Source organism: Polistes fuscatus, unplaced genomic scaffold, assembly GCF_010416935.1.
Source record: "Polistes fuscatus isolate 324 unplaced genomic scaffold, CU_Pfus_HIC Scaffold23, whole genome shotgun sequence".
Classification (NCBI taxonomy): Eukaryota; Metazoa; Arthropoda; class Insecta; order Hymenoptera; family Vespidae; genus Polistes; species Polistes fuscatus.
Genome location: NW_025113100.1, coordinates 2749099 through 2765413, shown reverse-complemented (window position 1 = coordinate 2765413; position 16315 = coordinate 2749099). Strand labels below are relative to the sequence as shown.

Genomic DNA, 16315 nt, shown 5'->3' with positions numbered 1-16315 from the left:
AGTTCGTGAGTTTATTGTATTATAAACTGCATAACGGATTGTTTTTAGAAAATTTATTTTACAAATATTCATTTAAAAACGCACAAACTTTTAGTTAACTCAAATAAAATGATATAAAATTTTATTAATTTCACTAATCTCAGTTCAATATTTTGTATAAAAATGTTAGCTCGTTATAGAGACGAATATTTCGGATCGGGCGCTTATAAGCGCTCGTTGCAATAAAGCGTACGATTATCACTGTAGAAATGAAATAATTAGAAACAATAAAAGAAAGGAAGAACTTCTAATAAATGTATTATGATGAAACAAAAGTTTATGAGTTTATTCTACTATAAAAAACTGCATAACGGATTGTTTATAGAAAATTTATTTTAGAAATATTCATTTAAAAACGCACGAACTTTTAATTAACTCTAATAGAATTTTATAACATTTTATTTATTTCACGAATCTCAGTTCAATATTTTGTATAAAAATGTTAGTACGTTTAAGATGAATATTTTGCATCGGGCGCTTATAAGCGCTCATCGCAATAAAGCGTACGATTAACACGATAGAAATGAAATAAATAGAAACGATAAAAAAAGAAAGAAAATTCAATACATGTATTATGGTGAAACAAAAGTTTGTGAGTTTATTCTACTATAAAAAACTGCATAACGGATTGTTTTTAGAAAATTTATTTTAGAAATATTAATTTAAAAACGTACGAACACTTTTAATTAACTCTAATAGAATTTTATATCATTTTATTTATTTCACGAATCGAAGTTCAATATTTTGTATAAAAATGTTAGTACGTTTAAGATGAATATTTTGCATCGGGCGCTTATAAGCGCTCGTCGCAATAAAGCGTACGATTAACACGGTTCAGAAATGAAATAATTAGAAACGATCATTTTCTATTGTTCCATTGGTAAATTGGCGAGGAAATGTTTGTTCGAGATATGAGAATGATAAAAAATTTCTTAATTGTGAGGAGGAGAAGGAATAGGAGGAGGAAAAAGAACAAGAACAAGTTGACAATGATAGGTGTGTGTTGGTAACTCGAGACCCCTTTTACGATTCGGTGGTCTGAGCTACAGGTGGATTCTGCGAACGTGTATGGTCCCCTCCCTTCCCTCCTTTACCCCTTCTCCTCACCACTTTACTGCACAAGGGCTTTTGTCGCGTAAACGAAGGTTCTCCCTAGTGTAAAGAACACAAAAAAAAAGGGGTCAGGGTTTAAATCGCTGGCTTTTCTTTTCTTTTTGATATACTGCACGAAAAAAAAAGAAAAAGAAAAAAGAATTTAAAGAAAAAATACCCCAATTAACGCTCGTATTTATACGAGGGGTGGGGTGGCGGTTGGGATGGGGGGCTTGAGAGAGCACGAGTTGTTTTTTGTTTCCCTCTAACTTTGGAAGGAACTAATTATTTCTAGCTAGCTCAAAAAATACAATTTTTTCACGACATGTCTCTAATATTTTTTCTTCTTCTTTTTTATTTCTATTCATATTGTTAAACACAACAATTGCTGAGAAAATCTACAGCTAAGTTAATTTCTTTTTATTTTTTTTAAATTAATCAAAAAGATAGAATGAAAAATAAAAAGAAAGTTAAAAGAGAAAGATAATGTACTCTCGCTGTAAAACGCGTGATCAAATATTTATTTTATTAATAAATAATTAACACGTTGATTATGTGTGTTGTGTGTGTGTGCGTCACTCGTGAACCCAATCATAGCGTGTTGTTCTTTTAACGAGGAGCCACCTGTGTCATTTTCGTGTGACCCACATTTACCATATTGTTTTATATTTTCATTTAAGATTTGTATAAAACATGTGTCGCTGTTGCCCCCCCCCTTTCTCCAACCCCTTCCCCATCCCACCCGAACGTGGTTAAATATTTCTTCTAATTTTAATTTTGATCAGATAGAAAGAATAAAAAGTATTTAACGGTTTATATAAAATGTATTTTTGGTATAGAAAAATGTCGAATTGTTAACCTTGAAAAAAATATAAAACAAATTTGAAATCTTTATTTCTATCTCCCCCCTCCTCTCTCTCTTTCTCTTTTTTATTCTGTGCACTTCATAAGATTACAAGCTTTGTACATTATTATCGATCACTTCGATTGACAAAAATTCAAGAGACTGCATAGAACGAGAGTTCAACGACTAGAAAACACCTCTCGTCGTAAAAAAAAAAAAGAAAAAAATGTGGTCTTTCTCTGAACACTTCACTTTGTCCAAACAAGAAAGAAAGAAAGAAAGAGAAAAAGTATGTAATAATTTTACGAATTAAAACACTGGTGTTAGAATGAAACAAATTCGTACTTTGTTTAATTGTATCAAAACTTTTTACTTTGAAACTGCGTAATGAATTTTTTTTTTTTTTTTTTTTATAAAATTTACTTTTACAAATATTAATTAAACAAAGCACGAAGTTCTGGTTCACCCTAATAATTGTTACTATCAATTAATCGAAAATTAATTAACAAACGTTAAAGGGCAAATGTTGAATGATCAATTAACGATGAAGAGAAAGAGAGAGAATCTTAACGAGTGACAATAATTATCCAGCCAATCGTAAATGATTGCTAGATATATGTATAGGATGATACATGACGCACTTGCTTATGCACACGCACGTACACACGCACGCACATGTACACACAACACGTACAAATGGATGATAATATGCGTAATTCTCGTAGCGAAACGTTCAAGGTTGTCATTTTACTATTGTACAGATAAAACGTACTATTCCTCGTGTTACCTAATGCAGCAGTCATGGTTCTTTCTCTATCTCTCTCACTCACACTCACACTCTTGGAGAGACTACTGTTCGTTGCTCTACTACTCATATATGTTCTCTCTCTGTATTTCTCTGTGTTTCTCTCTTTGTCATCTACACGCAACTACTACCATCGTCATTCAGTGCGGTCGCCAAGCAAACGACCGCGATAGCTTCATTCACGACTATCATAATGATTATGATGACGACAATGACTGCAAAACTACGATTTACTTTAGCATTACTAACAATGTTCGACTTACAAGGAGAAAAGTTAAGACGATTGTAAAACCGATTTATTCTTTTTTTTCTCTTCTTCTTCTTCTTCTTCTTTTAATTTTACCTAATTGTTGCAAAATTTATGAAGCTATCAACTGAGGGTTGAAAAATCTTGAGCCTATTACTGAAGGTTGAAAAGTTCCGAGCCTACCAATAGAAGGGTTACAAAGTTTTGGGTCTACCAATAGGAGGGTTAAAAAGTTCTGAGTCTGATAAGCGACGATTGGTTGAAAAGTTTTGAGGTTATCGTCAATAAGAATTGAAAAGTCTTGAGCCTACTACTACTGAAGGTTGAAAAGTTCCGAGCCTAATAAACGACGATTGGTTGAAAAGTTTCGTGTCTACCAATAGGAGGGTTACAAAGTTTTGAGTCTACCAATAGGAGGGTTAAAAAGTTCTGAGTCTGATAAGCGACGATTGGTTGATAAGTTTAGAGGTTATCACCAATAAGAATTGAAAAGTCTTGAGCCTATCACTGAGAGTTGAAAAGTTTCGAGCCTATCACTGAAAATTGAAAAGTCTTGAGCCATACACGAACAAAAATTAATGGAATAAAATTCCATATTAACATAGTTGCGTCAGAATTTAAAGTCCGTCTGAATAAAATGCACATGACACTGTAACAACATTTGTATTTTAAACCGTTAATTTAAGTATACCCTCCCTATATGACTTATATATAAGCTTAAATTTTATACTCCAATAAAACCACACGAGATCAAACATTGAACATAGAATAATACATAAAAGTGTATATACAAGCACCTTACTTTAAAATTATACACAGGATACTATAAAACTGTCGAATAACTGAATACAAGAATCCGTAAAATTGGTAATCGCGTTCGAAATGAATTTTTTACTATTTTTGTTTAAAAATCTGTTAATCGTACGAGATGGAATGGATGTCTACTAATCCAACAATACTCTTACACGCATAAACAGTAAATGTAAATTCGTGATTTTCATGTACTCGAAACGTGCGACCCGCGTGCCACGAACAAACACGTGCGATTGGAGAATAAGAGGCCGAGGTTGAGAGACATGTGCGTTGGTTGGTTGGTTGCTTGGTTGCTTGCTTGATCGACATATATGTATTTGTCTTGTGTATTTGTGTATAGGTTAGGAACGATGATCAAGCTATGCATGCATCCCGAGCTTGACATCAGTTGCTATTCCAAGCCGGATGACACACTAGCTGCTACTGCTCGATTCAACACAACTACAAACACTCACCTAATATAACCAATACCCACCCCTCCCCCTACCCCCTCCCCTTTCTTCTCTCTTTCTCGTAAAATTCGAATCGTATACCACTTACTTCTTTTTATATTTCGTATCATAAAAAGAAAAAAATAGGAAAAAAAAAGAAGAACACCCGGCGCCATTTTTATTTTACACTCAAACATATTTTTTGTACAACCTACGTAATCCTATGATATCTTTTCAATCGCATATGAATAAAGTAGAATGAAGAAATATCCGAAAATATAATGTTATTCTTTTTAAACAAATTACACATACGATTTGTGAATATTTTTCAATGTAAAATTATATCAAATATATTTCTATATAAAAATATCATTTTTTTCGTTCGAGATAATGTGAAATATTTTTGTAATGATAAAAAATACGATTAATATTCCTCCTAACTCTGTAATAGTGTTGTTGTCGTTTTTATTATTGGCTAACAAATTAAAAAAATTTACTTAAGCGAATTAATCAAATAACAATAATCCGTAATATCAGAATAAGAAAAAGAAAATATTTGTTTTTTTTTCTTTTTGTATAAAATCTGTAAGAATCGTTGTGTGTCGATAAAAGACGTAAACAAAATGAAGTATCGAATAATTATATAAGCCGAGATTAAACTACGTTAATTTAATCGTAATTTTAGCTTTTTAACGATCCACCAATGGGAGAGAGAGAGAGAGAGAGAGAGAAAGAGAGATGGCAAAAATTACGTAATTTTTCTTATCATTCTGGCGCGTTTATCTGTAACGTGGCTACTAAAACTCAATGAAAGGAAACTAAAATGTGTGTCGGTTTCGTAGTAGAAACGATAAATCTTATGACGAAACGATTGTGTGAAACATTAATAACAAACTCCCCCATTAAAACCAGTTAATATATGCGTATATAAATATGACCTATAATAATAATAATAATAATAATAATAATATATGTGAGAACACGAGTTACGACGTATAATCTCAATGGCGAAACTTTTGATAAATAATTTTGTTCATTTATTTTCTCTATTCAAAATTGTTTCTAAACTTCGATTGGTATGAATTTAAAAAAAAAAAAAAAAAAAAAAATCCAACCAACATAATTTCCCTATAATTTTGTTGTTTCAAATGTTCTAGGGGAAAATTCATGAGCGAATTTTACGTTTGGACAATGCATTTAATTATTGCAATAATTATTCAGTTAGAATTGTAAAAACAAATAATATGTTCGAAACAACAATAACAATAACAATGATGTTCGTGTAAAGAAAAATTAGAAATTATTGGCTTTCCACTGTTAAATGTTAAGTCGTGTTATACAGTAATTAATGCTACATACGTGTTTATCGAACTTCGGTGTATATTTATTTGAATGTTTGTTAACAAATTGAATTTACGTGCTACTAGGTTTGCGAATTTTCATATCATTAATTATATACAAGATATTTATTTATTCGTGCTCATTTGTTTTCTCTGTTATACTAACCTACTACTGCTATTACTATAATTATACAGTTAAAATTTAATTCTTGACTGTAATCTGAAATATAAATATTAACTTTCATTTAAAAAAAAAAGAAAAATATTTAATAAAAATTATCAAACACCATAATATAAACCCTCCTCCTCCTAATCCTCTCTCTTTTAATTAATTATCCAAATAATCGTATTTTTCAAACTTTTCCTTTTTTCTTTTTCTAATCCCATGAAACCATTAAAAAAATGAAAAAACCACGCGAAACATAATAATTAATTCAATTAAAGTGGTGAATCATTTGTTTTCTCTGTTATACTAACATACTACTATTACTATAATTATACAGTTAAAATGTAATTCTTGACTGTAAATCTAATCAAAATAATCTGAAATATAAATATTAACTTCATTTAAAAAAAAAAAAGAAAAATATTTAATAAAAATTATCAAACACCATAATATAAACCCTCCTCCTCCTACTCCTCTCTCTTTTAATTAATTATCCAAATAATCGTATTTTTCAAACTTTTCCTTTTTTCTTTTTCTAATCCCATGAAACCATTAAAAAAATGAAAAAACCACGCGAAACATAATAATTAATTCAATTAAAGTGGTGAATCATTTGTTTTCTCTGTTATACTAACATACTACTATTACTATAATTATACAGTTAAAATGTAATTCTTGACTGTAAATCTAATCAAAATAATCTGAAATATAAATATTAACTTCATTTAAAAAAAAAAAAAGAAAAATATTTAATAAAAATTATCAAACACCATAATATAAACCCTCCTCCTCCTACTCCTCTCTCTTTTAATTAATTATCCAAATAATCGTATTTTTCAAACTTTTCCTTTTTTCTTTTTCTAATCCCATGAAACCATTAAAAAAATGAAAAAACCACGCGAAACATAATAATTCATTCAATTAAAGTGGTGAATCATTTGTTTTCTCTGTTATACTAACCTACTACTATTACTATAATTATACAGTTAAAATGTAATTCTTGACTGTAAATCTAATCAAAATAATTTGAAATATAAATATTAACTTTCTTTTAATAAAAAAAAAAGAAAAATATTTAATAAAAATTATCAAACATCATAATACAGTAAAACCTCTTTTTGTGCGGTGGATAGGGACCGCATAAAAGAAATCGTACAAAAAAATATTCGGTAATTTTATAAATACTTACATATTATAAACAACTTTGTACGATATACAGTAAAACCTCTTTTTGTGCGGTGGATAGGGACCGCATAAAAAAAGTCGCACTTAGAAAATACATCAATTATTTGCGAAATACATATGTATACAATTGTTAGGAGATTGTTTAAATCAGATGAACAGCGTCGCGAAGTCCGGATACATCGTCGTCAAGGAGACCATGTAATCAGTTCGTCCACCATGTATATGTACATTGAAAGAAAACATAAAACTGGTAGCAACGCTGCTGAGATTTAGATACCGCATAAAAATAAATCGCACAAAAATAAAATCGCACAAAACAAATCGCACAAAAATAAAATCGTATAAAAAAGGCCCGCACAAAAAGAGGTCTTACTGTATAAACCCTCCTCCTCCTACTCCTCTCTCTTTTAATTAATTATCCAAATAATCGTATTTTCCAAGCTTTTCTTTTTTTCTTTTTTTAATCCCATGAAACCATTAAAAAAATGAAAAAACCACGCAAAACATAATAATTAATTCAATTAAAGTGGTGAATCCGAAATACGTTTTGTTTTTTTTCTACGAAATAAATAAACAACTTTGAATAACATCGAAAAAAAAAGGTTAAAAAATCATCCATTTACGCAAGCATTGCACATTTTGTTTTCCAAAAAGACATCTACAAATATAACGTGCATACGCATATCGAATATCGAAAATAAATAAATAACTTTGAATAACATCGAAAAAAAAGGGTTAAAAAATCATCCATTTAGCCAAGCATCGCACATTTTGTTTTCCAAAAAGACATCTACAAATATAACGTGCATACGCATATCGAATATCGAAAATAAATAAATAACTTTGAATAACATCGAAGAAAAGGGTTAAAAAATCATCCATTTACGCAAGCATCTTACATTTTGTTTTCCAAAAAGACATTTACAAATATAACGTGCATACGCATATCAAATATCGAAAATAAACATCTTATTCAATGATGTCGTGGGTTTAAAACAGAGAAATGTAGAATTTTCCTTATTTCAACGGTAAGAGAAATTTTCAATATCATATCTACGTTTATAAATTGCGTGCTAGATAATTTTAGATACAATTCTAACAAATTTTCAACCAATAAAAACACTTCAATATTTTTACTCAAATATTACACACACGCACACGCACACGCACACACATACACGCTTGTGTGTGTCATTATCATCATCTCTCATTTTATTTCAACATTTTTTATTTCAACAATTTATTCAACATTTTATTTCAATTATTTCAACAATTTATTCAACATTTTATTTCAATTATTTATATTTCAACATTTTATTTCAACATTTTACTTCAACAATTAATCTTTTTTCTTTTATTCTTTTGTAAAATTTCTTTATTAATATATTTAAATCTCATAAATCTCATAAATAAATAAATAAATAAATAAACATTCTCCGCGTAATTTTCAACATTTTGCGCAATTTTCTATCCGTAAGTAAATTTCTCACGAAATTTCATCGAGAAAATTCGCCGAGACGCGAGTTTTACTTCCGGATTTGAAATTTGGCTAACGAGCGAGTAACAAAACAACGTTTATATACGACAACGACGAATTCCTCGTTGTCGTCATCATCATCTCGTCGTATATATGTGTGTGTGTGTGTGTGTGTGTGTGTGTGTGGTGCAATTATTCCGTTCGTCGGAGAAGAAAACGATATATTATATTTTTCTCTTTCGTTCACAGCATACTACTACTACTATACTTTACAACAAAACGTACAAATTCTTTAAACAAATCAAATTCTATCCCCCGAGATCTCTAATTTTATTAATTGAATGCAATAACTGTTATCTCTATCTCTCTTTCTCTCTCTCTCTCGAGTAAAAAAAGAAAAAAAGAAATAATAAAAGATAATCAAAGCTCTCATTATACTTTGCATTCGTTTGAACGCCATATTGTATCACCCCGCCCCCCCACAACCATCCAATTTTACCACACTTGTAAAACAAATACACACACACGTACACGCGTGTTACTAATGCAAATACAAATGAGAAATTTAAATCAGACTTTGCCACCTATTCGGTTATTCATCAAATTTCTCTCCCTTTTTGTTCATTTAACATCGAAAGTAAAATGATCTAATAAATTATATCTTAAATTTTCATACTTATTCCACTTTTATGTGTGTGTGTATGTGTGTGTTTCTACGATAAAACGATAATAGAAGAAATTTAATTTTCAATAGAAGAACAGGAAAGAAACGAAACGTAAAAGTAAAAGTAAACAAATGTTTGGTTTAACGCGTTGACTGCCGCGTGGGTCACCGGTGACCTCAACACGATCAATAATCAAAATTTTGTAATTAGAATAAATATCGATACTCTGATCAAATATTTTTAAATAATACTATTGTTTTCTTTTTATAAGGGTTTGAATAAAATAATGACGTACAGAACATGTAAAAATAATTTTATAATTACAAGAGAAATACATACACACGACGTGTAACTAGGTTTTTTTCCGTACGTAATTGTTTAATAAAATGCAATCTTCATCTCATCAGAACGTTAAACTAAATAAAATCGTTAATTTCATTCTGAAATTGTGAATTAAAATATTTTTAAAGTTACTTGTTCGTATAACACCATTTAATTTATAACACAAGTGATCAATAAAAGTTCTCTCTATTGCCAATTTCCTGTAACATTTTATAATTTATCGCAGTGATGAATAGTAAGCAATCATTCGATCGGACAAATCAACTATAAATTTCCGTAAATTTTAATCTACTATTATTTCTGGACAATTCGAAACAACGCCTCGAGGGTCACCGGTGACCTCAGCGCAAATAATGCACCAAACACAATTTCTACGAAATATGCATGCCATAATAAAAAAAATAATCACGTAGGCGCCATAAGCAAATCACGTGAAATGCGTGTTGCAGTCAACGGTATTAAAAAAAAAAAAAAAAAACGCATAAACGATTTTACCGATGTTGAGGTTAGGAACGATCAGGAAGAAGAGAGACCATCGGCCGGGATGTGAATTAGGGAGATGGAAAAGGGGCAAGAGGAAGAGGAGGGAAACTAACGATGATGATAATGATAATGATGATGGCATCGAGGTCACCGAGAGAACTGTTAGTTAATAACTTTGTTCTAACGAAAGAATGCGATGTACTAAGTGAGACGAATATTAGGGGAAGGAAGTGGAAGAAATGAATTATGGTTTTCCTCACGTAAAATGAAGGAACGGGTGCATTATAAATCTAACAGGAACGAGTAGATCGGTAAAAAAAGAAAAAAAAATGGTAGAGGGGATTGCCACGGCCTTGACGAAAAAAGGAATCCTGCCGCAGTCCGTGATTGGTCGATAATAACCAATTGGCTAATGTAAAAAAGAAATGGTGATTTTTGTTCAATATATAGTTACTTTTATTAGATCATAGTGTGTAATCTGTGTTCGGTAATTATTATATGTGGATGAATATGATTATTGAAATATAAATTGATCTTTCTTAAATTATTGATATATTATGAATTAATAATTGAATATTTTTTTTTTCTTTTTTCATTTATTAGGCAATTGTAATTACCGACAGAAACGCGTGAATGAAAATTTCGATTTGGTACCGCTTGGGTGCACCACGATGCATTTCTAATGTAACTCGGTCGATTAGTTTTTACCGTTCGTTGGACATTAAAAAAATAATCTTTCTTAATTGTCCAGCTCTGTTGATAATTGTTCTATAGATTAATATTATTATTACGATATCTTTTTCGAAAAATATATGAAGATGAAAGAACTCGTATTTCGAGGTTATAATAAAAGAAGAAAAAAAACTTAGGAACGTGTTCCTTCGTAAAGAGCTAGCCAATCGATAAACGTATAAGCCCCGGCGTAGTTACGAAGTATTATATATAACAAAGAAAAGCTCTGAATTATATATTTAAATATTGAAGTGACAGAAATGGGATAATCATAAATGAAAAATCGAAAAAGAAAATAAGAAAAGTTCTCATTTTTCCATTTTATCTGCTCGCAAATTATTTGCGTTGCGTAATATTAAAGAATTTTCAATTCTTTTTTTTCTTTTACTGAAAATCTAGACATTTGTATATAAAATACTAAATTTTCAATCGAAACAAAATTGGATATCAAAATAGTAAACGAACTGATAGGAAATATTGAAAAATTCTGATATTTCTAACAACATAAAAAGGATGATCTGAATGGAAATTTATAACCTAGGCGAAAGAAAATGAAATATTTACATGTATATACCATCTTCACTTGTATGTAACAGGTATAACAGAAATATCGGATCGAATTGATTGATCAGTTTCATACGATCGTTGACCTAGAATATCAAATAGTGCGTGTCTGCCGGTGTGTGATCGTCAATGCGATATTATCGCAAGGATCTCAAATGTCAAGGCCATTCTTATATGGAAAAGAAAACCCTTAAAAAGAACCAGAAAAAAAAGAAATTAAAACAAATACAATAATGGAAAAAAAGATAATACTATTTAAACGTTGAACAAATTCCTTAAACTTTAAATCGATACAGAGAAATAAAGACAAATTTATAAACGTTGAAAAAAAGAAAAGAAAAAAAATTCCTAACCTAAAATGGACATAGGAATAATCGAAAAAGAAAAGAAATTAAAACAAATACAATAATGGAAAAAAGATAATACTATTTAAACGTTGAACAAATTCCTTTAACTTTAAATCGATACAAAAAAAAGACAAAAGATTCCTAACCTAAAATGGACATAGGAATAATCGAAAAAGAAAAGAAAGTTAAAACAAATAAATACATTAATAGAAAAAAAAAAGATAATACGATTTAAACGTTGAACGAATTCCTTTAACTTTAAATCGATACAAAAAAAATAAAAAGACAAATTTATAAATGTTGAAGAAAAAAAAAAAAGAAAAAAATTTCTAACCTAAAATGGACATAGAAATAATTAAAAAAAAAATAAAAAAGATTTAATTATAAATTAAAAAGAATGAAAAAAAGATAATAGTAGTAGTAATAGTAGTAACTGGTAGGAAGAATCGTTCTTGTGTGTTTCTTTGGTAAAAAGAAAAGCGTAGGTTCCGTCCTCCTTGCTTTCGACTACGCCTATTTCGATTTCTCCCGACCATATAAAGAACGAAAAGTATTCGAAAAAGAATCGAAGAAGTTCTTCTTCTGCCAAGGAAACGAGAAGGAAGGAAGATAGGGAAAAGAAAGGGGAAGGGAGTATTACATTCAGTGAGCTAAAGAGAGAAAGAGAGAGAGAGAGAGAGAGAGAAAGATAGGAGCTTCTATCTTTCTCTATTCATGCAGACGAGTCGAAAGAATTCCATCAATGATGGTCGGCCGGACAATATGGCGCCCGCTCTGACGGAACACACACACACACACATATACACACACTTATACACAATCTTCTCATTCGTTCGTTCGTTCATTCTTTCTTTCTTCCTTCCTTCCTTCCTTTCCTTTCTCTATCTCTCTTTATCTATCTCCATCGATCTATCTATCTCTCTTTTTATCTCAAGCTTCGTGGTGTGCGTCATCGACGTAACGTGCGACACAATAGTTGGACTAACACACGCAAGTATCCCGAAAACACACATACTTAGAAGAAACAGCTCGTTGGATAGGCGGCCGGTTTGCACGATGTCTTTTGAAATAATTCGCTAGCTAGTAGGCTAATGAATTAGGCGATGATATTCTTTATGACAGAGAACCAATGAAAACTCGAACGTGTATTCGTCGAGATTTAAATGACAATTACGTGCCGATTAATTTTTATTATATATCCGCGTATGATATTAAAAATATGATGAAACATTGAAATCAATGATTTCAAGAGAAATGAACGATCGTGAGTTTAATTGGACTCGTCGTCGCAGCCAAAAGCTACGGGGTTCACACGGCCATCGTTGCCGTCCGTGTCTCCTCATGAGCGCACAACTCAAGAGAGAACTTTTCTTCATTTATATCTCGACTCATTTAAACTATCTCTAAGCGATTAATATTACACTTCATTTCATTCATTTCGTATCCTTTTGTTATAATATTAATTAATTGAAGAAACTCACCTTTTGAGTGCTCTTAGCGGCCCAGAAATTCAAGGCTTCGGCGTATTCAACGGCTACCGTTCACTACGATCTCACAGAGTGCACTGCCGTGAATAGCGGAAACCGCCATCTTGAACTAACCGGGATTTACCCTTTCCGGTTTTTCGAAACGTTTCGCGCTATAAATCACTTTTAATGACTACGCAATATTATTTCTTTTATTAAAGATTGAAAATAATTAATTATTTTCATTTTTGTTAATATTTATAAATAAGAAATTTATTTATTTGTTTATTTATTCGATCGTTTGAAATACTTTGACGTTCATTTGCCGGATAACCAATCAGATATTAAAACGTCTTTGTATCGACCAATCATAACGCTCCTGCAAAGTGTATGCTAGTTCTTAATATTTTCAAATATTCTTCTTAATTATATATTTTTTATACTCTTTTTAAATAAATAATTAATAAAGAAAAATAATTAAATTATATTTTATATAACTTCATAATATTGCAAATCTGATAAAAAATTTAATTTTTAGAAATTACGAAAACTTGAATGCAAAATCATAGAATTTTGAAGTTTGAAACAACTCACAATTTAAATAATTTATTTATATAAATAAAAAAATGATTGATAAGTACACTAAAAACAAAATGAATCCGTTTTTATATTTAAATTTTGATATTAATCTTGTAGACAGAGTATCTTTTATATAACTAAACATTTGTGAGTTTAGATAACCCGAATGCTAGGTTCACGTTTTTGTAGTTATAACTGTGCGGCGGTACGCTAGTGTCACGGAGAAAGTTAAATTGTCACGTGTTACACAAATCCCTTGAATTTTTTCTTCAAAAATCCTTTACCACGTGTTAGAAAGTATAATTATAAAAAGTTTCAAACAAAATGCCGAAATCTAAAAGGGATAAAACCAGTAAGTCGAATAAATTTTGATTATTTTTTCCTTATGATTTCATTATTTGTTGGTTATTAATGTTTTCTACTTTTCTATTACTTGTATACAAACATAAAAATTGTAAAAATTTTCAGACAAATAAACAATAATAAAAAAAACTAATTTTCCTAATTTGCAGTATCGTTGACAAAAACCAGTAAAAAAGGTAAAATATTAAAAGAACATTTGGTAGAGGATGTACGCAATTGGTGTACAAAATACAAACACATAATATTGTTATCCGTACAAAATATGAGGAATAATAAATTAAAGAATTTAAGAAGCGAATGGAATGACAGCAGATTTTTCTTTGGGAAGAATAAAGTTATGGCAATAGCTTTGGGTAGAACAGAGGAAAAAGAAATTCTCAAAGGAGTACATGTTTTATCGAACGCATTGGTTGGTCAACGTGGATTATTGTTCACTAATCGCAAAGCCAAAGAGGTCATTAATTATTATAACATTATTAAAACAACAAAAATAGCTTCAGCGTATCGCATTTAATTAATTTTATGTAAATTGATTGATAGGCGTTAAAATCAATTAGGCAATACGAAGAAATGGATTATGCGCGTTCTGGTTTTGTACCAAACGAATCAATAGTATTACCGGAAGGCCCATTGACAGAATTTCCACACAGTATAGAACCACATTTAAGGCAATTAGGTATGCCAACGGCGTTGGAAAAAGGAGTCGTTAAGTTGATCAAAGAATTTACGGTCTGCAAAAAAGGTGAACCATTGTCGCCGGAACAAGCTAGAATTTTGGTAATTATTATTATTATACGTTATGTTAACTCTTATAAATATCATAGAATTATATTTACAATATTTGTATTTTTGTATTTAACACAGAAATTATTGGGAAAACCTTTAGCTACATTTCAATTAATTCCATTGGGCATTTATTCCACCAAGAAAGGATTTAGAAAACTTTTGTCGAATGATACAAAAGAAAACGCTGTTGAAAAAATGGAAGTTGATGATGATATCGTTGCTACATAATGTTAATATTACACATTTAGGAAAATAAATTTTTATTTAATTTAGTACGTAATTGTATTGAAATTCATTCTATCATTAAAGTTTGTACAGAATCATGCAAGCTCTTAACGCATGTATCATTTTGTTATTATTTAATGAAGTTATTCTTTAATTATCGAATATGATAAGTTTTGTACATAATATACAATTGCAACAAAGCGTTTGAAATATTTCAAAAAATGTGTATCACATCAAAATTCAAAACAAATGATCGTAAAATAATCTAAACTTTCAACTTCAGATTGTTAAATTGTCAATGATGTAATACCACCAATCTAAATCACATAAAGTAAAGAAAAATAATAAAATTATATATCTAAATATTGAAATGCCGCTACCTTTAATGTTTATTATATTTTGGATATTTATAATAACATGGGTAAGAAAGATATTATTATTAAAATCATATTACAAGATTTAACTATACGATTAATATATAATTGAATAATAAATAATTCAGCTTGCATATCGTTGGTGCTGGGATAATGATGATTCGGAAAAAATTATTTCTCCGCGTAAAAGAAATTTGACGAAAAAATTAAAAAATAGAAAAAGTACAACGTCTATTGAATCATTTGATATGTCGGAAAACGAAGATTTTCCTAAATGCCACAAACAAAAGATAAAACAACAGGTACTCTCTTCTTCTTCTTCTATGTGTTCACACCTACAGGAAGAGGAAATATTATTAAAAAAAAAAAATTCATTAAAATTCATAATTCAACGTTTGCAGGCTAAAACACGATGGCCAAGTAGAACGTCGATCAATGATTAAAAAAAAAAATGTATAAGAAGTGTACTTTACAATATTATTGCCAAATGATTATTTTATACATCCGAATATAACATTCGAAAAAAAAAAGATATTAATAAATTATAAATAACAGAGAATATATATTACATTTAAAAAATTGATAGGTGTGTGTGTTTGTCGTCTTTGTAGCATTTATTATTAGCGATTTTTCAAGGCTACGGATACATGTAAATACATATATGAGTTTTTTTTTCTCTTCTTTTTTTTTCTTTTTCTCCCTTTTTAAATATATATATACGTATATATTTATATATAAAAGCAGTACACTTAGGATCATCAGCTTACGATAAGAATTAATTTCATTAATACTGCAGAAAATATAAATAGGATATTTTATATTGACGGCTACCGTAACTTAAATATTTTTAAAAAATTGATCACTAAGAGATCCATTCTATTATATGCGAGAGATATATATTATATCTCCGATGATATTTTACATAAATTCAAATGTAAAACTTCATTAAA

At 29.8% G+C, this 16315-nt stretch overlaps 2 protein-coding genes across 3 annotated transcripts in view; one reads left to right on the top strand and one right to left on the bottom strand.

The window, feature by feature from the left end:
• The window catches only part of LOC122518071 (14-3-3 protein zeta), a 56568-nt gene extending 43420 nt beyond the window's left edge, over positions 1-13148 (bottom strand). Inside the window, exon 1 of one of the 2 annotated variants that reach the window (XM_043636750.1) lies at positions 13054-13148. The gene's annotated coding sequence lies outside the window, so the exon portion shown is untranslated. The remainder of the gene's footprint in view (positions 1-13053) is intronic. The other variant, XM_043636752.1, reaches the window with a different exon arrangement.
• Positions 13149-13801: 653 nt separating this feature from the next.
• LOC122518070 (mRNA turnover protein 4 homolog) lies at positions 13802-15041 on the top strand. The gene is made up of 4 exons (XM_043636749.1): positions 13802-13969; positions 14130-14434; positions 14521-14757; positions 14845-15041. The coding sequence occupies exons 1-4, from the start codon at positions 13942-13944 to the stop codon at positions 14992-14994; spliced, it is 720 nt and encodes a 239-aa protein (XP_043492684.1). The 5' UTR covers positions 13802-13941; the 3' UTR covers positions 14995-15041.
• Positions 15042-16315: the final 1274 nt, after the last annotated feature.